Source organism: Vombatus ursinus, unplaced genomic scaffold, assembly GCF_900497805.2.
Source record: "Vombatus ursinus unplaced genomic scaffold, bare-nosed wombat genome assembly UNPS02015106.1, whole genome shotgun sequence".
Lineage (NCBI taxonomy): Eukaryota > Metazoa > Chordata > Mammalia > Diprotodontia > Vombatidae > Vombatus > Vombatus ursinus.
This window is the reverse complement of record NW_020954884.1, coordinates 767,526-791,297: the sequence shown is the minus strand read 5'-3', so window position 1 is coordinate 791,297 and position 23,772 is coordinate 767,526. Positions and strand designations below refer to the sequence as shown.

The window sequence follows — 23,772 nt, the reverse complement described above, 5'->3', positions numbered from 1 at the left end:
AACAGGAGCTGTAGATAAAATCAGTTCCATTTAACCACACCCCCTAGATACACCCTTAAAGCTAAAAAGAATGAGTTAGTCTATATAAGAATCATTTGAACTACATTCAGACCGTCCATTCTCATGAAAACAAAATAGTTCCCAGAATTGTTCCAGGCCCTCAGTTTTCGGTAAGCTGAGTTCATCTACACAATAGCCCAATAGTATCTGCTACTTCCCAGGTCTCTATTTACAACAAAACATTATATGCAACACCATGTAATAAAGAGAGAACTGAACTACTCTGATAAGTCTGATGGTGTTGGTGTAGCTCAGAGTAGTACTTAGAAGATTTCTGCCCATGTGTATAGACAAAGTCTATGCCACTTCCTTGGATTTTTACTTAGCTATGAATAAAATGATCAAACCATGTTTGAAATGGTGGAAAAGTTCTAATTGTGTCTTTTCCATGTAAATATTTCTCAAAAGTATGAAAAAGAAATATATCACAAGAATACTGGCCTTGATCATTTAAATGCATTGTTTCTAACAGTGTTGCTCATGTATATGTATATAGATATGAACATGTATACGTCTATTGCTTTGATGTGAGCATTTCTTTTAGCTTCATATAATTGACTTTTTAGGGTTTTTTTTCAGGTTAAACAATTTTATTAGTGCTCATTTCACCTTACTCTTTTTTTTTAAAAAGCTGCAAAATGTAACTTAAAGATTATTCAACAAATTGATAACACTGATCTTTTGATGTTGCAGAATTTTAGGTTTCTTGGACAACTGGCCAGAATTGGAGAAATGGTTTTCAGAAAAACAAGACATTCTAATCAAAGTCAATGCAGAAGTAGATAAAAGGACTTTAGCCACAAAAATACAAGAGTATTTTATTGCTGAATTGAGGAAAAAAGAGGCTAAAGGTAATTGTCACATTTTAGGACATTATATTAGACCTCAGATGTCTTACCAGGGCTAAGAAAGCACAGTGAGACCATCCCCTTATTATCTCTGGAAACTATGTGTCTCTTAATGGAGTCCAAGATGGCATTAGCTTTTCTTGACCACCATATCATGCCCTGACACTCATTTCCATCTTGACAGATGTCCAAGAAAGAGCTGACTTTGGCTTTGTCCCAACAAAGGAGTCACCTTGAAAAGGTGGAATCAATATCTCCTTGAGTCTTATAAGCCCATAGAGTGGGATGCTTGCTCTTCCTGGCTGATTTGCCAGTCTTCTTTGTCACAGTCCCCAGTGACCTAGATACAGAAAGACCAGTTAGAAGCCATCGATCACTTACGTCCCTCAGCAAGGATCCAGAGTGCATGTACCTCTCCACAGAACCAAAGACTGCGTATCCAACTCCACTGGAAGTGCCACAGTCTAGTAGATTAGTGGATTTCCCAGTTCACCCTGACATATATGTTTATAATTGTTTTAGTTTGAATACTGTGAGCCTGTACCACTTAATAAAAACATTTTCTATCTGTCTTTTTTTTTCAAGTTAAAAAGAAACTAGAAGAACAGGAAGCTGAGAGGAAAAAGAAAGAAGAAGCCCCCCCACCCGAACCTCCACCTCCACCTCCCCCTGAACCAGAGGAAGACAAGGAAGAGTCTCCAAAGGGGGCACAAGGGAAAGGTGGAAAAGGGAAAGCTTCAGGTGACTGATGGAATGACTTATAATCCTGATTTTTCATATGTCTTATTAGGTTTGGAGATAAAATCTAAAGTACAGTAATAGCCCACTAACCAAAGCCATGCTTCTGACAGCCTCAGCCATCTCAACCACAAACCCAAAGTGGCAAAGCCCAGGCACTCTTATTCAGTTCAGCAGTCATGGTGGTGGCACCTTGCTGACATAGGACAATGTGTAAAATTAGGCAGCTGACTAGAAACAGCAGTGCAGACAGCATAACCAGTCCAAGAAGAGGGAGGAGACAAAGAGATTATAAGAAGTAGGCAGAAAAATTCCAACAGTCTGATCACTTGGGGATATGTAACGAAAAGGCAAGTAGTGCTTCACAACTTAATGAGGGCATTAGTGTGTTATAGCCCAGTATAATAACTGATGTTTGTAATGACCCTTAGTTCTCGAAAAAAAAGTTAGATGGTGTTAAGTCTAATGTTTAATAAGTTAGGGGAGTGATATATATTAGAAAGATTTCTACCAAAATGGTCTTTAAAATTATTTTTGATGCTTAAAGTTTTCAGTAAACTTGAAAATTTGCTTTTATTCATCCATTTACACTTGAAAATTTGCTTTTATTCATCCATTAACCAATCAAATTATGAATAGATGCCTAACATGTTTAAAGGGAGTCATGGCAGAATAAACTGAGTGCTGTACTGAGTCAGAAGGATCTGGGTTTAGCTCCCACCTCTGACACTTACTAGATGTACGACCATGGGCCAGTTACATAAACTCTCTGAACCTCCAAGTACATTTCAAGACTTATTGACTGAATTAGGATCTACTTTGGGAGAGAGGGTCTTCACAAATGTGAAACCACAGATCCTGGACAAAATGGCATAATTTAAAAGAACTGTAATAAGCACTGGGCAGGTACAAAAATAATTAATGTATCATACCTGCCTATATGGAATCTATAGTCTTATATGGAATACTCTTTTTTCACTGAAGTTAGATAAATGAGGTATAGATAATAAATAGATAAAATATAGGTCAAGGAAGGAATCAGTTCCATCCTGAATCACAATTATGGAAAGTCTCATTTGTTTTCCAGGTGATGAATGTCTTTTAATAACAAGAAAGAACAATATTCTGGTCAGTTTTTCTAATTCAGAATCGAGGATGTTGTTTTGAGTCAACACTCCACAAAAGTCAAGTGCATTCTATATTTTGCCTATGGATTTGCTATTTACCGTACAGACACAAACAAAACTCTTTCCAGGTCAGGTCCTTCGAAAGTCTAGTATGAGAGAGCTGGCCTCTGAAAATCCAGGCCCTAGTTGCAGAAAGTAAAGATCCCAATATGGGATATTCAGCTACCTATAAAAATGCAGCCACCTGATGATCCATTTGTGAATTCCAAACTGGTATCTTGAGTGAATTAGTAAGAAAACAATGCTTTGGCTAAAAAGCAATTGCCTGCATCCTGGATGACCCTCAAATTAAAAGACTTCAGTAGGAGAGTTCCAGTGGGGGGGAAGGTGGGGTTGTGGTTGGTGTAAGTGGCTCCAGGGAACAGTCAGTCTTAAGGAAGGGCCCAGCTCCCAATGACATGTGTAGGGGGAGGGAATAGGAGAAGGGGAGGCTATGAGAAGCCCTTTGGAACTGCCTCAAATAGTAGTGGGACTTTTTGTGGCATCTCCTTCTTTAGCTCTGTGTGTCTTCCTGGGAGCTGGGTCCATCCATAATCTTGCTTGTGCTTGGAGTCACTCGAACACACATCCTCTGGGTCTTTTCCACCATCTTTTAAGGGTTACTCAGGCTGCAGGCAATCATTGCTTGGCCAATGGCATCACCCCTTTCTGATTCATTGAAGTGACTTATCTGGATTCCATAAAGGGATCACCAGGGGAAGTCTCATTTTTACAATTAGTTTAACACCTTGTAATGAGGTCATTTACTTTCTGTGACTGGGTCCTGAGTTTTCAGAGGCCAATTCCTTGACACCTGGAATTTCCTGGAATACTGAACTCAATTTAGAAATCATTTCCTCTCTGATATCCTTATGTTAGGACCAGCTATAGATAGATTGCACTTACCCATTGATTTAAATGAATAGGTTATTCCACTTGACAGGCTGTAGGCATATTTAACCTTATGCTTTCCTCAATATAAAGAACACCACTTGACATTTTTTTTTGCTTTTTCAAATTTGTTAAGGCTATTCAAAGATAATTCCAGATTTTTTAAAATAATGACTTCTAAGATCCATATTATACATAGCTATTTTCACTTCTGTGATTTATATATGAGAGGAATCCATTGTTTTTTCCACAATAGTTATGCTGTTTTAAATAAAAGACTTTAATTTAGTAATATTAAAATACTATCTTTATATTAGATTGGATCCTGATCTTAGATTGGATAGTAAAAATTTTATCAATACACCATGTATTTCATAGAAATGAAAAATACCTAGATCATACTAGTCTAAAAGAAGTATACTCTTAAATGACATCCATGGAAAATTTCAAATGAACAGTGACACTTGGGAAAAATTACTCTCCAAATCTAGCTCAGAATCAGTGGCAACAAAACATACAAGTCTTTGAAGTCAGAGCCACCTTAATTCGTCTCTTTCAACTCCAGAAAATAAAGTAATATTTTATTTTGGGAGCAATACTTCCATCTACACTTTAAAGAACTAAATAATTGCATTGTTCCCAAATTTTCCTCCAAACCTGGACTTCTGTTTAGTGCAAGCCCAAGATTGATCTCTTACCTAAAGTTAATGGCCTTCACAATCACTAACTAACAGTTGGCTAAACAATTTTCAGAGCTATTTAAGGAAGTTCTTGCATAGCTGAGGACCCAGAAAGCTCCTTAGACTCTCTCAGATTTGGGCCAAGCTTCTAAATAGGACAAAGAGTTTGTATTTGCATGTCTGTGTAATGCTACTATGTGATGGAGAAGGTCTTCCTAGCCCACTTCTTCTGCCGTATAGGAACTTTAGAGGGTTTCTCCTCAGACACATTGGAAAATAAGGATCAGTCAGTCAATAAGCATTTCTTAAATACTCACTATGTGCCAGACACTATGCTAAATACTATGGATATATTGTTGAGTCATTTCAGTCATGTCTGACTCCTCAAGATTCATTTGAGTTTTCTTGGCGAATATAGTACAGTGGTTTGCCATATATTTCTCCAGTTAATTTTACAGATGAGGAACTGAGGCAAACAGGATTAAGTGACTTCCTGGGGTCACATAGCTAGTAAGTGTCTGAAGCTAGATTTGAACTCAGGAAGATGAGTCTCCCTGACTTCAGGTCTGGAAGTCTATTCACTAAGCCACCTTAGCTACAACTGTAGATATAAATAAAGGTAAACATATGACTTTTGTCCTCACAGAGCTCACATTCTAAAGGGAGATAAATGTTAAAGTGTCAGTTTCTAGGTCATTTACTCAAAAAAGAAATAGACATATATGCGTGTGCGTGTGTGTGTGTGTGTGTGTGTGTGTGTGTGTGTGTGTGTGTGTGAAAAACATCCATAGCATTCAGTAAAGTCCATAAACCCTGGCCATTTTCAGTTCAGAAAAAGTTTTAGGACTAAAAAGTTACTTTAAAAAAAAAGTTTCCCAAATAGAATGTTGGCAAGTCAGCCCCTCCAAAAAAGCAAACCCCAACCCACATAAGTCTATTCTTCAGCCCAGATTCCCATTAAAATCTTAGGCAAGGTGACATTGTGTTCACTGAAATGATGTCAGGTGAGCACAATGACTTGGTAATTTTTTTGAAGTGCTAAACTGTTGAAATGCATGATATTTAAAGCAGTTTGAGTGTTTGTACATGTGTCACAAAACCTATCTTTAGTTCTCAGTTTCAGCTTGAATGGTTGTGCACTATAGAGAATAGAAATTCCTAAACATATGTCAAGATGATGTTCATGATCCCATGATTCCCATACAAATATCCTAGAATCATATGAATACATGTATGTGCACATGCATGTACTACACACATGCATATATTCTTTTACTACTATATTCATTTGATGGATTTAAGCACTGCACAATTATTGGTAAAATGAAGAATGATTTTTCCCCACAGTAAAGTTGTTTGTATTGGAATAAAGTCAATATCAACAAAACCTTAAAAATTAGCTTTGGTTGCACAGATGTTAAAAGTCATAGGCATGACCTCAACATCTCTCTTCCCAACTACCATCTCCTACTACTTCAGTAGGAATTAAGGAACGTTGTAGAAACAGAGATTAAGAGAACAATCAGAAATTTTCAAAGACTGCCTGGAATTGGGAGGTAAGCAATGTGTGTAGAGTAGCTATAACTAAGCAGGAGGCTACTTTCTTCAGATTTATGGCTCAAGCTACAGCCACCATACCACCCCCACAGCTTTGCTCACACACAGCCTACCTACACGTTTGTCTCCACCAACCAGAAACAAAATGGTAGTTCCTACTCTTTATGACACAATTCAATCTTAAAGCTTTAGAAGTTTGTTTACAACCTTTAAAAAATGTACCCTTGAATTCTCTACATTGCAGGAACAATAAATCTGTTATTGCTTCAAAGAGTGAGTGTACCTGTCTTTTTCTTTCTCCCTGACTAGGGATAGGGCCAGTGCCAGATGCTAAGAAAAAAAAATGGAAGTGTTCAGCTCCAAAGGCATCTTTGTGCCTTGGGGCAATCTTTCATTTGAGGAAAGGAAAAATAATGTATGTTGGCAGTAGAGATGTTTTCTTAACAGCACAACTAGATAGAGTATCCTACCAGTAAATACAGGGCAGCTCTTCTGAAATGAGGTCTTGACAGAGGCTTCTAGCCTTTCTTGACCCACTGGATGACTTTCATGTAAATAATGAAAAATCTCCTTAAAGAAACAGCTGCTGTGACTTAAAACCAAAGATCACCTGTGGCTGCCAAACATGCTTGTTTCTGACATCTAGACTCAGCTTGTTAAGGCAGAAAGAAATAGAAGGAATAAAAGATGAGATAAAAAGGCAAATTTTTAAGTCATTAAAATAAAAAAAAAACACCTAATCATTGTAGAGACAAAAGAGAGAGTGGAGGTGGAGGGGGCAGTTGGAGAAGGAAAGAGAGGTGCTGAGAATCCAAAGAAGTGATCCCCAGTAGGAAGCAGGTTTATCTGCCCTCCCCCTTAACTTCCTAAAGGTCTCTTTGTGTTTGTGCTCCTCTTCCTCCTCCTACTGCCTCTTTTGGTTCTTCATGTAGTTCTCAAAGCTTCTGTTGTGTGGGCATTCAAAGCTATGGCTGCTACAGAAGTATTTCACCTAAAAGGTAGTCTTGACTGCCAGATTATTTTAGGATATAAGAGATAGATAGATATAAACAAACATACATACAAACATACATACATACAAACATATATACATATTGACAAGACATAGCTATAGTTATGGATATCAAGAGATAGGTATGATAGAAATACATATGTATGTGCATATATATATGCATATATGTGTTGAGCCAGTGATACAAAAGTTTTAATTAGAAATTGGTGAGGGAGCATATGTACAAACATTTTCATGTAAAAAAAAAGTTTCCAAAAATAAGCAACAATTCTTTGGGTCTAAATCTTTATTCAGAGGCCCTATGACTTTGTAATCTGGTCCTTAAGTTATAATCACTTGTCATACAATTACTATTTTCACATAAATATTGCACTTGCTAAGAATTTTACAGCACTATACAATATCAGTTGTTTTGTTTTCTGTCAAGTACTAATTAAGGTTCAAATTGTGGTGGGGGGTCTGGGGTAGTTGAGTTTGGGTCAAATTGTCGATTAGTGGAGATGGTAGATTTTGAAAAAATAGAAACTAAATATCTAGGGCTCCCTAAAGAAAATCAGATTACAAAATTCAACTTATTCTTCCTTTTATTTTTTATTGGTTTTTCCTGCTGACCTGTATTCAAGAATTTGATGTCATTACAAAGTTATTTAGACAGTCAAAACAGAATGGAAAAATAAATGCCATTAGCTAAGCAGCACATCTATAGTATGTTTCCTTTTACATGAAAGGTTACATTTGCTCAAATGACTTAATTATCACAATGCTCCAGGTCCAGCTGTCATGATAGCATAGGGGTCTTTCAGTTGGGAATGGATTCAAGGAACCTAGAACTTAATTTGGAAGAATTCATATTGCTTCAGTTAGTGTAGTCACTCCCACCAAAGGTCTAGGTTTACAAACAGACACACCCCAAAATTTTAGTGTTTGCCCTGAATCCATATTTTTTTTTTGCATAGCAAAATACTGTGGCAACATATTGCTGCCATCAAACTAAAATTCAACCCGTAGTCTTTTTCTTCTGATTTTCATTGCCATCTACAATAGTTTGTACCAGCACCACCATATAACAGGCTCACTATGATAAGTGGCATTTAAATGTCTGATAATATCACAGGATATTTTTAAAGACTCATCAGTGATATCTATGTATTGAATTTTGTCTAGAAGCTGGTAAAGCACAGTCTGCTAAAGAAGGAAAAGGAAAGAAAGGTGAAACTTCTCCCAAAGGCAAAGGTACAGCAGTTAAACTTAGTTAAATTAGTTCTGCATTTTGTAACTATGTCAGTGAATAGATTTTTGCTATTAGTGTGCATTGTGCATGTTTCCCATGAAGTTATGAATAAAAGGCAGATGTGAGAAAAAGTTTAGTGTCCATCAGGGTTAACTTTCCCCAACCCACCCCCCAAGTGTGCATTCATTTTTTTTTTCTTTTAACAAGCATTTATTTTTTCTCTCTCTTACCTCCCGTTGAGAAGGGGGAGAAAAGGGGAAAAAACCTTTTCAATAAATATGCAAAGTCAAAGGAAATAAATGCTTACATTGACAAGGCCCATTTTACAAAGCAAAATTTAAGATTCATGTTTTCAACACTTGTATTGAAACCACTGTCATAAAAAATTGATTGAACTTTGAAGTACAGTTATATCTCCACAAAACCATTTTTAGTAGTGTGTCCTGAAATGTTGATGCATGTTTGATTTCCCTTTCACTAAATAGCACTGTTAGGAATATAAATCTAATCGGGGGTTGTTCTTAATATTTTTTGTATTATGGACCCCTTTTGCAGTCTGGTAAAGCTTATGGAACCCTTCTCAGAATTGTGTTTATAAAGTCATTAACATAAAAAATACATAGTTTTATGAAAGAAATAAATCATATTGAAATGCATATTAAAAACTTTAAATGGAATGGAGGTTAAAAATTTTTTATTCTAATCCCATCTTTGCCATACCATTAGCCAATTTTTCCCAACAACTTCTTTATTGAATAAGTATTTTCATTCTCTTGTGTTTTGTTACCTTGGATTTATCAAATACTAGAAAGGGGTCATTTATAAAGGAAATAGGGGAGAGAAGCATCATCATAACTTAGAATTTTGCAACAAATTCCATAAATAACCTGTGGCTACAAAGTATTGAGACTGATTTCTATAAATAATACAAGGCAATTGGTCCCAAAGTAAGTGTCAAGAAGGAGATCTGAAACCAAGCTTCTGGACTCCAGGAGTCTACAGGAAACTACACCAGGTTGCATGATGTATTCAAGAGATTACATCATGTGATCTGTTTCTCTATAGTTATAGAAAAACCTCATTTGACATTTGTAACAATTTAGATAGGATCTGGGATGCTGTTTACCTTTTTTGTGCATTGTCCCTGGAGAAGGGACTTAGTAAGCAAGTGATATAAAGCAAGATTGAAAGGTAAGTGTTTAACTATTGAGGAGGATAAAAAAAAAATTGATTCCTTAAAAGTACTTGCTTGGAATGACCGATCTCAGTTCTAGGGAAACTGATCATAAGGCGCAATTCCTTCTTTTTAGTAAAGGGGTGGGGTACTATAGGTGTGGATATAAAAAACAAGTCAACAAAGGTATATATACATATGTGTAGATATATGTGTGTACATATCAGATATATACACATATAACAAAGGTGTATGTGTACATACATATGCATATATACATGCATGTACTCATATGCATATATCCTTTTGTTGACTTGTTTTTGTTTTTATCTTATTCCTTGTGTGTACTGTAAAACAAAATTCCTTTGATTGCTTGTGGATCATGCTAAGGAAGCCCCATAGTACTTTGAGTCTTGATACTCAACAGCTATGTCATTTACAAAGAGAGCCATTTGGATAACCTCCTTACCACCATAGAGGGTCCCTCCTTAATTTAGACTTTTGAGCACGTCTCTAATGAACACCATTAGTGTGCATATGTCTCACTATTTTAGGTCTCCTTTACTATTGATAATTAGAGAACCATTGAACCAGGTTATCTCTACATTTTCAACTATCCAGAAATCTTATAAGATTTTAACATTGGTGTAAGAAACAACCTATTAGGGAAGCACTTTTTTTTATTAATTTATTTTGATTTATCAACAACCACTTCCATATGCTTTTGAGTTAAAATTTTTTCTCCCCCTTCCTTCCCACTACCCTCCCCAAGACAGCACATACACTGATATAGGCTATACATATACATTCCTATTAAACATATTTTCACATTAGTGATGTTGTAAGTAAGAATTATAACCAACAGGAGGAACCACCAGAAGGAGGAAACAAAACTCAATAGGAGAAAAAAAAAAACTAGCAAATAGTATGCTTCAATCTGCATTCAAATTCCATAGTTCTTTTTTTGGATGTGGACAGAATTTTCCATCACGAGGCCTTTGGAGATGTCTTAGATCCTTGTATTGCTGGGAAGGGTTAAGTTTATCAATATTAGTCATCGCACAAAGTGACTGTTATTGTATACAACATTCTCTTGGTTCTGTTCACTTCATTCAGCATCAGACCATACAAGTCTTTCCAGGTTTTTCTGAAATCAGCCTGTTCAAGATTTCTTATAGCACAATAGTATTCCATTACATTCATATACCACAACTTGTTCAGCCATTCCCCAATTGATGGGCATCCTCTCGATTTCCAATTCTTTGCCACTACGAAAAGAGCTGCTATAAATATTCTTGTACATGTGGGTCCTTTTTCCATTTGTACGATTTCTTTGGGATATAGCCCTAGAAGTACTATTGCTGGGTCAAAGAGTATGCACATTTTTATAGCCCTTTGGGCATAGTTCCAAATTGTTCTCCAGAATGGTTGGATCACTTCACAACTCCACTGACAATGCATTAGTGTTCCAATTTTCCCACATCTCCAACATTTATCATTTTCTTGTTTTGTCATCTTGGCCAATCTGATAGGTGTGATGTGGTAGCTCAGAGTTGTTTTTATTTTTATTTCTCTAATCAATAGTGATTTAGAGCATTTTTTTCATAAGACTATAGATGACTTTAATTTCTTCATCTGAGAACTGTCTGTTCATATCCTTTGACCATTTCTCAATTGGGGAATGACTTGTATTCCTATTAATTTGACTTAATTCTCTATATATTTTAGAAATGAGGCCTTTATCAGACTGGTTGTAAAAATTCTTTCCCAATTTTCTACCTTCCTTCCAATCTTAGTTGCATTGCTTTGTTTGTGCAAAAACTTTTCAATTTAATGTAATCAAAGTTATCCATTTTGCTTTTTGTAATGTTCTCTATCTCCTGTTTGGTCATTAATTCTTCTGTTCTCCATAAGTCTGTTCTCCAAAGTCTATTTTTTGCTCGCCCAGTTTGTTTATAGTATCAGCCTTTATATCTAAATCATGAACCCGTTTTGACTTTATTTTGGTATATGGTGTGAGATTTTGATCAATGCCTAGTTTCTGCCATATTCTTTTCCAGTTTTCTCAGCAGTTTTTTTTTCAAAGAGTGAGTTCTTATCCCAGAAGCTGGGGTCTTTGGGTGAAAGCACTTTTAAGACTGTTTTGCTTTATTGAACCAAATGCTTTTTTAAATTTTTTGGTAATATAGTAATTTTTGGTTATTTTTGTGATTCATTCATCTTTTCTCATTGCAGTAACTTGCTTAGGACTATGAAAATAAAAGTGAGAATAAGCTGTCTGTTCTTATTAAGAGGTATTCTTCTGTTATCTCAATAAATACTATTTTGGCTCTTAAATGCTTTTAATTATGTTAAGGAAAAAAACAACTTATGTTTCTATGCTTTTTAAATTTTTAACATGAAACTGCATTATAATTCATCATAAAGTTTATGATTTTATTTATATCATCATTTGGTTCTTGTTATATTTATCATTGTTCTTATTATCTTAGTTTTTATTATGTTTATCATTGCTATGATTTAGTATAAAGAGGCCATGTGGCTTAGTGAGTAGAATGCTAACCTCAGAGTCAGCTCTCAAAACCTCAAGCCCTTTCTCTGACCCATGCTGCCTCTGTGAACCTGAGTACTTCTCAGTGGTATGGGTAATTCCTAAGGCTATCAATTGAAGAACAGTGGATAATCAGAATTAGTAGATAAGTATTCCTCATTAATTACTTATATAGGTAAAATAATAAGTCTAAAACTTCCTCCTTTACCCCTAACCTGGAAAAAATTAATACACAAATTTTTCCTAATATTGAACTATTTCTATTCCTGGTATGTCAAATGTGATCCAAATTTATTTTTAAGCATGACTATATTATGTTTGCACACATTTTCTATAATTTAAAAAATTAATACTCCTTATCCTTCTTTGATTTTATTCATTATTATATATTTCTCATAAGTTAGATATCTTCCTCTCTTTTTGAAAATAGCTTATTTGGGATAGGAGTTCTTTAAATATTTGATAGTATTCTCTCATGAATCCATATGGTTCTTGTGGTAATTTTTTTGTTGTTGTTAATATACTTTTATTTATTTCATTAAATATTTGATAGTTGCATGTAAAAATTTTAACATTTATTTTATAAAAATTTGAATCCCAAATTGTCTTCCTCCCTCCTGCTATTATACCCTTCTTGAGAAGGCAAGCAAGTTGATATTGGTTATACATATAAAGTCAAGCAAAACATATTTTCTTATTAGTCATGTTGCAAGAGAAAGCACAGACCAAAAAAAAGAAAGAAAAAGTTAAAAAAAAAAGTATGCTTCAATCTGCAGAACAAAAATTTCAAGAAATGACAGTTTAAAATTGAGGGAGGAGACAAAGGGATTATAAAAAGTGGGCAGAAAAATTCCAACAACCTAATCATTTGGGAATGTTTAATGAAAATGCAAATAGTGCTTCATAACTTCATGAGGGCATCCATGTGTAATGTTGTTGTTCAGTGGTTTCAGTCATGTCCAACTCTTCATGTCCCTATTTTGGGTTTTCTTGGGAAGATACTGGAGTGGTTTGCCACTTTCCTCTCCAGTTCATTTTACATATGAGGAAATGGTGGAAAACAGGGTTAATTGACTTGCCCAAGGTCACACGGCTAGTGTCTGAGGTTGGATTTGAACTCAGGGAGGTAAGTCTTCCTGACTCCAGAGCTGGCACTCTATCCACCATGCCACCTACCTGCCCCCAATATGTTATAACCCAGTACAATAACTGATGTCTATCACCTGTAGATGTCAAGGAAAAAAAAGTTATATTGGGTAAAGTCTAATGTTTAATAAGGTAGGAAGTAATATATTAGAAAAATTTCTACCAAAATGGTTTTTTTAATTATTTTTGATAATTAAAGATTTTGGTAAATTTAAAAATCCACTTTTATTTATCCATTGGCCAATCACTTATTATGAATAGATTCATAATATGTTTAAAGAGAGGCGGCATGGCAGAGTCAACTGAGTGCTGCACTGAGAGTCAGAAAGACCTGGATTCAGCTTCCACCTCTGACACTTACTATATGTGTGATCATGGGCTAGTTACTTAACCTCTCTGAACCTCTCAGCACATTTCAAGGCTTCTTGACTGAGTTAGGACCTACGCTGGGGGAGAGGGTCTTCACATCTCACAGATCCTGGACAAAATGGCATAATTTAAAAGAATTGTGGTGGGCACTGGGCAGATGCAAAGATAATTAACATATCACACCTGTCCATATAGGCACCAGGTGGCACAGTGGATGGAATGCCAGAGCCGGAGTCAGGAAGACTTATCTTTCTGAGTTCCAGCCTGGCCTCAGACAGTTATGAGCTGTGTGACCCTGGTTAAGTCACTTAATCCTGTTTGCCTCAGTTTCCTCATCTGTTAAATGAACTGGAGAAGGAAATGTCAAACCACCCCAATATGTTTGCCAAGAAAACCCTAAATAGGTCAGGAAGAGTCAGACATGACTGAAAAATAACTGAATAACAACCTGCCTATATGGAATTTATAGTCTTATGTGGAAAACCCATTTTCCAATGATGTCAGACAAATGAGTCATAGATAATATAGATAAAATGTAGGTCAGGGAAGGAAACAGTTACATCTGAAGTCACTGTTGCCTCTATTAGGAAAGACTCATTGGTTTTCCAGGTCGTAAATGTCTTTTAATAAGAAGAAAGAACAGTTCTAAAGTCTGTTTTTCTAGTAGTATATGCAGTACTGACATTAATGATTTTGAATCAGGAATATTGTATTGAGTCGGAGCACTCCACAAAAGTCAAGTGCATTCCATATTCTTCCCATGGGTTTACTATTTACCATACAAACACAAACAAAACTCTTTCCAGATCAAGTCCTTAGAAAGTCTAGTATAAGAGAGCTGGTCTCTGACAGTCCAGGCCCTAGTTGCAGAAAGTAAAGATTCCATTATGGGATATTCAGCTACCTATAAAAATGCAGCCACCTGGTGATCCCTTTGTGAATTCTAAACTAATGTCTTGAGTGAATTAGTAAGAAAACAATGCTTTGGCTAAAAAGCAATTGTCTGCATCCTGGATGACCCTCAAATTAAAAGACTTCAGTAGGAGAGTTCCAGTGGGAGGGAGGTGGGGTCGTGGTCAGTCTAAGTGGCTCCAGGGAGAGCAGTCAGTCAGTCTTAAGGAAGGGCCCAGCTCCCAATGACATGTGTAGGGGGAGGGAATAGGAGAAGGGGAGGCTATGAGAAGCCCTTTGGAACTGCCTCAAAGAGTAGTGGGACTTTTTGTGGCATCTCCTTCTTTAGCTCTGTGTGTCTTCCTGGGAGCTGGGTCTGTCCATAATCTTGCTCGTGCTTGGGGTCACTCGAACACACATCCTCTGGGTCTTTTCCACCATCTTTTAAGGGTTACTCAGGCTGCAGGCAATCATTGTTTGGCCAATGGCATCGCCCCTTTCTGATTCATTGAAGGGACTTATCTGGATTCCATAAAGGAATCACCAGGGGAAGTCTCATTTTTACAATTAGTTTAACACCTTGTAATGAGGTCATTTACTTTCTGTGACTGGGTCCTGAGTTTTCAGAGGCCAATTCCTTGACACTTGGAATTTCCTGGAATACTGAACTCAATTTAGAAATCATTTCCTCTTTGATATCCTTATGTTAGGACCAGCTATAGATAGATCGCACTTACCCATTGATTTAAATAAATAGGTTATTCCACTTGACAGGCTGTAGGCATATTTAACCTTATGCTTTCCTCAATATAAAGAACACCACTTGACATTTTTTTTCTTTTTAAAATTTGTTAAGGCTATTCAAAGATAATTCTGGATTTTTTAAAATAATGACTTCTAAGTTCCATATTACACATAGTTATTTTTCATTTCTGTGATTTATATATGAGGTAAAATAATTTTTCCAAAATCGTTATGCAATTTCAAATAGCATACCGTAATATAGTAATACTGAAATACTATCTTTATTTTACATGAGATAGTAAAATTTTAACAACATACTTTGAAAGACAAATGAAAACTACTTAGATCTGTGCTAGTCCAAAAGGTGTATACTCTTGAATGGCATCCATGGAAAACTTCAAATAAACAGTGACACTTTAGGGAAAATTACTCTCCAAATCTACCTCGGAATCAGCAGCAATAAAATATACAAGTCTTTGAAGTCCAGACACTAGTTAATCAAAATCACCTTGATTCTTTTCTTTCAACTCCACAAAATATAGTTATTAATTCATTCTGTTGTGTCTGATTCTTTGAGACCCCATGGACCATAGCATACCAGGCCCTTCTATCCTCTAACCTCTCCCAAGGTCTGTCTAAGCTTATGCTTGTTACTTCCATGACATTATTTCTCCATCTCAATCAGTTGTTCCATCTTCAGTTCTAACTGTTGCTTCTGGGCCTGCATACAGGTTCCTCAGGAAACAAGTAAGATGCTCTGGTACTCCATCTCTTTGAGGACTTGCCACATTTTGTTGTGGTCCACACAGTTAAAGGCTTTAGTGTAGTCATTGAAGCAGAAGTAGATGTTTTTGGTTTTTGGTTTTTTGGGGTTTTTTTCTGGATCTCCCTTGCTTTTTCCATAATCCAGCAAATGTTGACAATTTGATCTCTTGTTCCTCTGCCTCTTCTGATATTTCTCAGTTTACATATTGCTGAAGACTAGTTTGCAGAATCTTAAGGACAATATCCTTGCTGGCATGTGAAATGAGCACAATTGTTCAGTAATTTGAACATTTTTTGGCACTACCCTTCTTTAGGTTTGGGACATAAACTGATCTTTTCCTATCCAGTGGCCCAATGAGTCTTTCAAATTTGCTAGCATATTGAGTATAGCACTTTAACAGTTTCATCTTTTAGGAATTTAAATAGTTCAGCTGGAATTCTGTCACCTCCACTAGCCTTATTGTTAGCAATGCTTCATGTGGTCTACTTGACCTCATTCTCCAGGATGTTTGGCTCTAGATCAATTATCACACCATTGTGGTTATCAATGTTAAGATCTTTCTTGCATAGTTCTTCTGTATATTCTTGCCACCTCTTCTTAACCTCTTCTACTTTTGTTAAGTCCTTACCATTTTGTCTTTTATAATGCCCATTTTTGCATGAAACATTCATTTGATATCTCTAATTTTCTTGAAGAGATCTCTTGTCAATCGCATTCTATTCTTTTCTTCTGTTTTTTGCATTGCTTATTTAAGAAAACCTTCTTATTTCTCCTTGCTATTCTGTGGAATTCTGCATTTAATTGGTTATATCTTTCTCTTTCTCTTTTCCCTTTCACTATTCTTCTTTCCTCAGCTATTTGTAAAGCCTCATCAGACAGCCATTTTGCTTTCTTGCTCTTCTTTTTCTTTGAGTTTTTTTTTGTTTCTGCCTCCTGTACAATATTGTGAACCTCTGTCCATAGTTCTTCAGGCACTCTACCAAATCTAATCCCTTGAATCTATTCATAAGGGATAGGTTATACCTATATGGTATGATGGTTTTCTCTACTTTCTTCAATTGAAGTCTGAATTTTGAAAAAAGAAGCTCATGATTCAGCCATAGTCTGCTTTAGGTCTTCTTTTAACTGACTGTATAAAGCTTCTCCACCTTTGGCTGCAAAGTATATAATCAATCTGATTTTGATATTGACCATTTGGTGATGCCCATGTGTAGAGTCACCTTTTGGGTTGTTGAAAAAGAGTGTTTGCTATGATCAGCAAGTTATCTTGACAACACTCTATTAGTCTCTGCCCTGCTTCATTTTGTATTCTAAGGCCAAACTTGCCTCTTGTTCTAATTGTCTTTTGATTTTCTACTTTAGCTTCCAATTCCCTATGATGAGTGTGACATTTTTTTTTTGGTATTATTTCCAGAAGATGTTGTAGGTCTTCATAGAACTAAGTAACATTGACCTCTCCAGCATCCGTTAGTTGGAGCATAGACTTGTATAACTGTGATGTTGAATGGTTTGCCTTGGATTTAAATAGAAATCATACTGTCCTTTTCTGAGATTTTACCCCAGTAATGCTTTTCTCACCCTTTTATTGACTATAAGGGCTATTCCATTTCTTCTAAGGGATTTCTGCCCACAGTAGTATATGTAATGATCACCTGAATTAAATTCACCCATTCCTATCAATTTAAGTTCATTGACACCCAAGATATTAATGTTTAATCTTTCCATCTCCTGTTTGACCACATTCAGCTTACCTTGGTTCATAGACCTTACATTTCCAGTTTCCTGTACATTATTGATCTTTATGGCACTGGACTTTGTTTTTGTCACTAGAAACATTCGCAGCTGAGGTTTCTTTTGGTTTTACCCCATCCACTTCATTCTTTATAAAATATAAAGTTATATTATTCATATAGTTATGAAATCTAAAAAACCCTAAACCTTCTGAAGGGCTCATCTTTTGGTATTATATCTTTTATCATTTTAGTACTATTTATGGGATTTTCTTGGCAAAGATACTAGAATAGTTTGCCAATTCTTTCTCCAGTGGATGACCTTTTGTCAGAACTGTCCACTGTGACCTGTCCATCTTGGACGATGCTATGTGGCATAGTTCATAGTTTCATTATACCACAACAATGCAATAACCCAGGACAGGCCATAAAATATAGTAATATATTATTTTTGGTGCTATGCCTTTGTCTGCACATTAAAGCACTAAATAATTGTACTATTCCCAAATTATCTTCCCCATCTGGACTTCTGGTTAGTGCAAGCCCAAGACTGATCTCTTACCTGAAGTGAGTGGCCTTTACAACCATTAGCTGACAAATGGGTGAGCAATTTTCAGAGCTATTTCAGAAAGCTCTTATGTAGCTGATACCAAAAAAACTCTTCTAATTCTCTCAGATTTTGACCAGGCTTCTAAATAGGAAAGAGAATTTATACGTGCATGCCTATGCAATGCCACTATGTGATGGAGAAGGATCTTCTTATCCAACTTCTCCTGCCATATAGGAATTGTAGAGGACTTTCCTTCAGACACACTGGAAAATAAGGATCAGTCAACTAGCATTTATTAAGTACTTAACGTGGGCCAGACACTATGTTAAGCACTGTGAATATGTTGTTGTTCTTATGGTTGAGTTGTTTCAGTCATGTCCAACTCTTCATGATCCCATTTGGGTTTTGTTGGTAAAGATACTAGACTGACTTGCCATATCCTTTTCCAGCTTATTTGACAGATGAGAAACTGAAGCAAATGGGGATAAATGATTTGCCCAGTGTCATATAGTTAGTAAGTGTCTGAGGCCAGATTTGGACTCAGGAAGACAAGTCTTCCTGACTTCAGGGCCAGCACTCTATGAACTATGGCACCACCTAGCTGCACCTGTGGATTAAATAAAGGCAAAAATATAATAATTGTCATCACTCAATTCACATCCCAAAGAGATGTTAAGATTTTGGTTTCCAGGTCACTCACTCAAAAAATAAAATAAAATATATAGATGTTGTTGTATATATCTATCTAGACATAGAAAGATAGATAGATAGATAGATAGATAGATAGATAGATAGATGAAAACATCCATTGCTTTCACTAAAATCCACATCTAAAATTAACCCTGGCCATTTTCGGCTCAGAAAAAGTTTAAGGACTAAAAAGTTACTTTAAAAAAAAAGTTTCCCAAATAGAATGTTGGCAAGTCAGCCCCTCCAAAAAAGCAAACTCCAACCCACATAAGTCTATTCTTCAGCCCAGATTCCCATTAAAATCTTAGGCAAGGTGACATCGTGTTCACTGAAATGATGTCAGGTGAGCACAATGACTTGGTAATTTTTTTGAAGTGCTAAACTGTTGAAATGCATGATATTTAAAGCAGTTTGAGTGTTTGTACATGTGTCACAAAACCTATCTTTAGTTCTCAGTTTCAGCTTGAATGGTTGTGCACTATAGAGAATAGAAATTCCTAAACATATGTCAAGATGATGTTCATGATCCCATGATTCCCATACAAATATCCTAGAATCATATGAATATATGTATGTGCACATGCATGTACTACACACATGCATATATTCTTTTACTACCATATTCATTTGATGGATTTAAGCACTGCACAATTATTGGTAAAATGAAGAATGATTTTTTCCCCACAGTAAAGTAAGGTTGTTTGTATTGGAATAAAGTCAATATCAACAAAGCCTTAAAAATTAGCTTTGGTTGCACTGATGTTAAAAGTCATAGGCATGACCTCAACATCTCTCTTCCCAACTACCATCACCTACTACCTCAGTAGGAATTAAGGAACGTTGTAGAAACAGAGATTAAGAGAACAATCAGAAATTTTCAAAGACTGCCTGGAATTGGGAGGTAAGCAATGTGTGTAGAGTAGCTATAACTAAGCAGGAGGCTACTTTCTTCAGATTTATGGCTCAAGCTACAGCCACCATACCACCCCCACAGCTTTGCTCACACACAGCCTACCTACACGTTTGTCTCCACCAACCAGAAACAAAATGGTAGTTCCTACTCTTTATGATACAATTCAATCTTAAAGCTTTAGAAGTTTGTTTACAACCTTTAAAAAATGTACCCTTGAATTCTCTGCATTGCAGGAACAATAAATCTGTTATTGCTTCAAAGAGTGAGTGTACCTGTCTTTTTCTTTCTCCCTGACTAGGGATAGGGCCAGTGCCAGATGCTAAGAAAAAAAAAATGGAAGTGTTCAGCTCCAAAGGCATCTTTGTGCCTTGGGGCAATCTTTCATTTGAGGAAAGGAAAAATAATGTATGTTGGCAGTAGAGATGTTTTCTTAACAGCACAACTAGATAGAGTATCCTACCAGTAAATACAGGGCAGCTCTTCTGAAATGAGTTCTTGACAGAGGCTTCTAGCCTTTCTTGACCCACTGGATGACTTTCATGTAAATAATGAAAAATCTCCTTAAAGAAACAGCTGCTGTGACTTAAAACCAAAGATCACCTGTGGCTGCCAAACATGCTTGTTTCTGACATCTAGACTCAGCTTGTTAAGGCAGAAAGAAATAGAAGGAATAAAAGATGAGATAAAAAGGCAAATTTTTAAGTCATTAAAATAAAAAAAAAACCTAATCATTGTAGAGACAAAAGAGAGAGTGGAGGTGGAGGGGGCAGTTGGAGAAGGAAAGAGAGGTGCTGAGAATCCAAAGAAGTGATCCCCAGTAGGAAGCAGGTTTATCTGCCCTCCCCCTTAACTTCCTAAAGGTCTCTTTGTGTTTGTGCTCCTCTTCCTCCTCCTACTGCCTCTTTTGGTTCTTCATGTAGTTCTCAAAGCTTCTGTTGTGTGGGCATTCAAAGCTATTGACCCAAAGCTGGCTGCTACAGAAGTATTTCACCTAAAAGGTAGTCTCAACTGCCAGATTATTTTAGGATATAAAGATAGATAGATAGAAACATACATACATACATACATACAAACATAGACATAGCTATAGCTACACATATCAAGAGATAGAGATGATAGAGATATGTATCTATGTGTATGTATATATGAAGAGCCACTGATATACAAATTTTAATTAGAAAGTGTGGAGGGGGCATGTGTAAAAATATTTTCATGCAACAAAAAAGTTTCCAGAAATAAGCAATAATTCTTTGGGTAGACTGGTCTAAATCCTTATTCAATGCCCCTATGTCTTTGTAATCTGGTCTTTAAGTGTTTAAATGATTGCGTGTTGTTGCCTAATCATTTATATAATTTTTATTTTCACCTACCCATTCTACTTGCTAAGAATTTTGCAGCAGTACTCAATATAAGTCAGTTGTTTTGTTTTCTAGTTAAAGTACACATTAAAGTTCAGGGGTTATTGGGGAATTGGTCAAATTCTTAATTAGTAGAGATGGAGGATTTTGTAAAAAAAAACAAAACAAAACAAAACTAAATATCTAGGGCTCCCTAAGAGTATCAGATAATAAATTTCAGTTTATTCTTCCTTTTTATTGTTTGTTGGTTTTTCCTACTGAATTACATCCAAGAATTTGATGTCATTACAAGGTTATTTAGACAATCAAAACAAACTGAAAAAATAGGTGCCATTTGACAAATGACAGGCCTGTATGATTCCTTCTACATAGATGGTTATATTTGCTCAAATGACTTAGTTATCATTCATGCTACAGATGCAGCTGTCATGATAGCTTAGGGTCTTTCAACTAGAAATGGATTCAAGGGAACCTAGAAATTAATTTGAAAGAATTAGTATTCCTTCAGCTGGTGTAATCACACACACCAAAGGTCTGGGTTTACAAACCAAACACACCACAAAATTTTAGGTTTCAACTTGAATTCAAATGTTTTTGCATAGCAAACTACTGTGGCAACATATTGTGTGAACTAAAATTCAACCCATAGCCTTTTTCTTCTAATTTTCATTGCCATCTATAACAGTTTTGTACCAGTACCACTATGTAACAGGCTCACTATAATAAGTGACATTTAAATATTTGATAATTTCACAGGATATTTTTAAAGACTCATAAGTGTTATCTATGTGTTAAATTTAATTTAGAAGGTGGTAAAGTACATTCTCCTCCTAAAGAAGGAAAAGGAAAGAAAGATGAAACTTTTCCCAAAGGCAAAGGTACAGCAGTTAAACTTAGTTAAATTAGTTCTGCATTTTTATTGACTATGTCAGTGAATAGACTAACATAGAATATTACTTCTACTAATAATAGAATACTAATTGAACAGTATTAGTGTTTATTGTGTGTATTTCCTGTGAAGTTATTAATAATAGGCAAATTTAAGAAGTTTTAGCCTATATCAGGTTTAGCTTTACCCAACCCACCCCTCAGATGTACATTAACATTTTTTTCTATTAACAATCATTTATTTTTTCTCCTGCTTTTGTACTATTGAGAAGGGGGGAAAATCCCTTGCAACAAATATTCATAGTCAAAAGAAATATATTCTCAAAAGGAGCAGGTTTATTTTGCAAAGCAAAATTTAAGATGTGTAATGTTTTCTACACTTGTATTGAAGTTACTGTCACAACCACTTTGAAGTATGGTTATATCTCCACAAAATCATTTTTAATAGTGTATTCTGAAATGCTGGTGCCTGTTTGATTCTCCTGTTTGATTCTCCTTTTACTAGAAAGTGCTATGTTATGAATATAAACCTCATCTGGGAATGTCCTTGACTTTTTTGTATCATGACACCCCTTTTGGCAGCTTGGTGAAGCTTATGGACCCCTTCTCAGAATTGTTTTTATAAAGTTGCAAAATATAAAGCTATAGTTAATCAAAAGAAATCATATTGAAATAGCTATCAAAAATTTAAAATAGGGACAGTTAGGTGGTGCAGTGGACAGAGTACTGGCCCTGAAGTCAGGAGGACCTGAGTCCAAATCCGGCCTCAGACCAAACACTTGACACTTACTAGCTGTGTGATCCTGGACAAGTCACTTAACCCCAATTGCCTAAAAAAAAGTTAAAATAGAATATAAATTAAAAACTTTTAGTTCTAATCTCATCTTTGCCATACTGCTAGCCAATTTTCCCCAACAATTTTCTTGAATAAGTATTTCCATTCTCTTGTGTTTTGTTACCTTGGATTTATCAAATACTAGAAAGGGATTCATTTATAAAGAGCCTGGGGAGAGAAGCATCTTCATAACTTACAATTTTGCTATGAATTCCACATGTAATCTGTGGCTACAAAGTATTGAGACTGATTTCCATAAATCCTGCAAATGAATTAGTCCCAAAGTAAGTAAGTAAGGACTCAGATTTGAACCCAGGCTTCTGGGACTCCAGGAGTCTATGAGAGAATACACCAGGTTGCATGATGTATTCAGGAGATCATATCATGCACCCTATTTCTCTGCAGTTATAAAGAAGCCTCATTTCAAATTTTTAATAATTTAGATAGGATCTGGGCTGCTGTTTACCTTTCTTGCATTGTCCCTGGAGAAGGGATTTAGTAAGCAAATGATATAAAGCAAGATTGAAAGGTAAGTGTTTTACTGAAGAGTAGGAAAAATACTAGGTTTCTTAAAAGTACTTACGTGGAATGACCAATCTTAGGCCCAGAGAAACTGATGGTGAGGTGCAATTCCTTTTTTTTTAAGTAAAGAAGTGAGGAATTATAGATGTGGATATGAAAAACAAGTCAACAAAGGTATATATGTATGTATACACACATATGTGTATATCTGTATCTACACATACAGATATATACTTACATACAAAGATGTACATGTATGTACATATACACATACATCCCTTTGTTGATTTGTTGTTGTGTTTTCCCCTGTGTGGACTTCAACACAGATTTCATTTGAATGCTTTTGGGTCATGATGAGGAAACTCCATAGTGCTTTGAGTCTTGACACTCAACAGCTGTGTCATTTACAAAGAGAGACATTTGGACAACCTCCTTACCACCATAGAGAGTCTCTCCTCAATT

The 23,772-nt window shown here is 35.8% G+C and overlaps 1 protein-coding gene across 1 annotated transcript in view; it reads left to right on the top strand.

Moving 5' to 3' along the window:
- The window catches only part of SPEF2 (sperm flagellar 2), a 222,718-nt gene that overhangs the window by 123,343 nt on the left and 75,603 nt on the right, over positions 1-23,772 (top strand). Inside the window, exons 16-17 of the mRNA XM_027846244.1 lie at positions 754-911; positions 1,494-1,649. Coding sequence (XP_027702045.1) covers positions 754-911; positions 1,494-1,649 — 314 coding nt within the window. The remainder of the gene's footprint in view (positions 1-753; positions 912-1,493; positions 1,650-23,772) is intronic.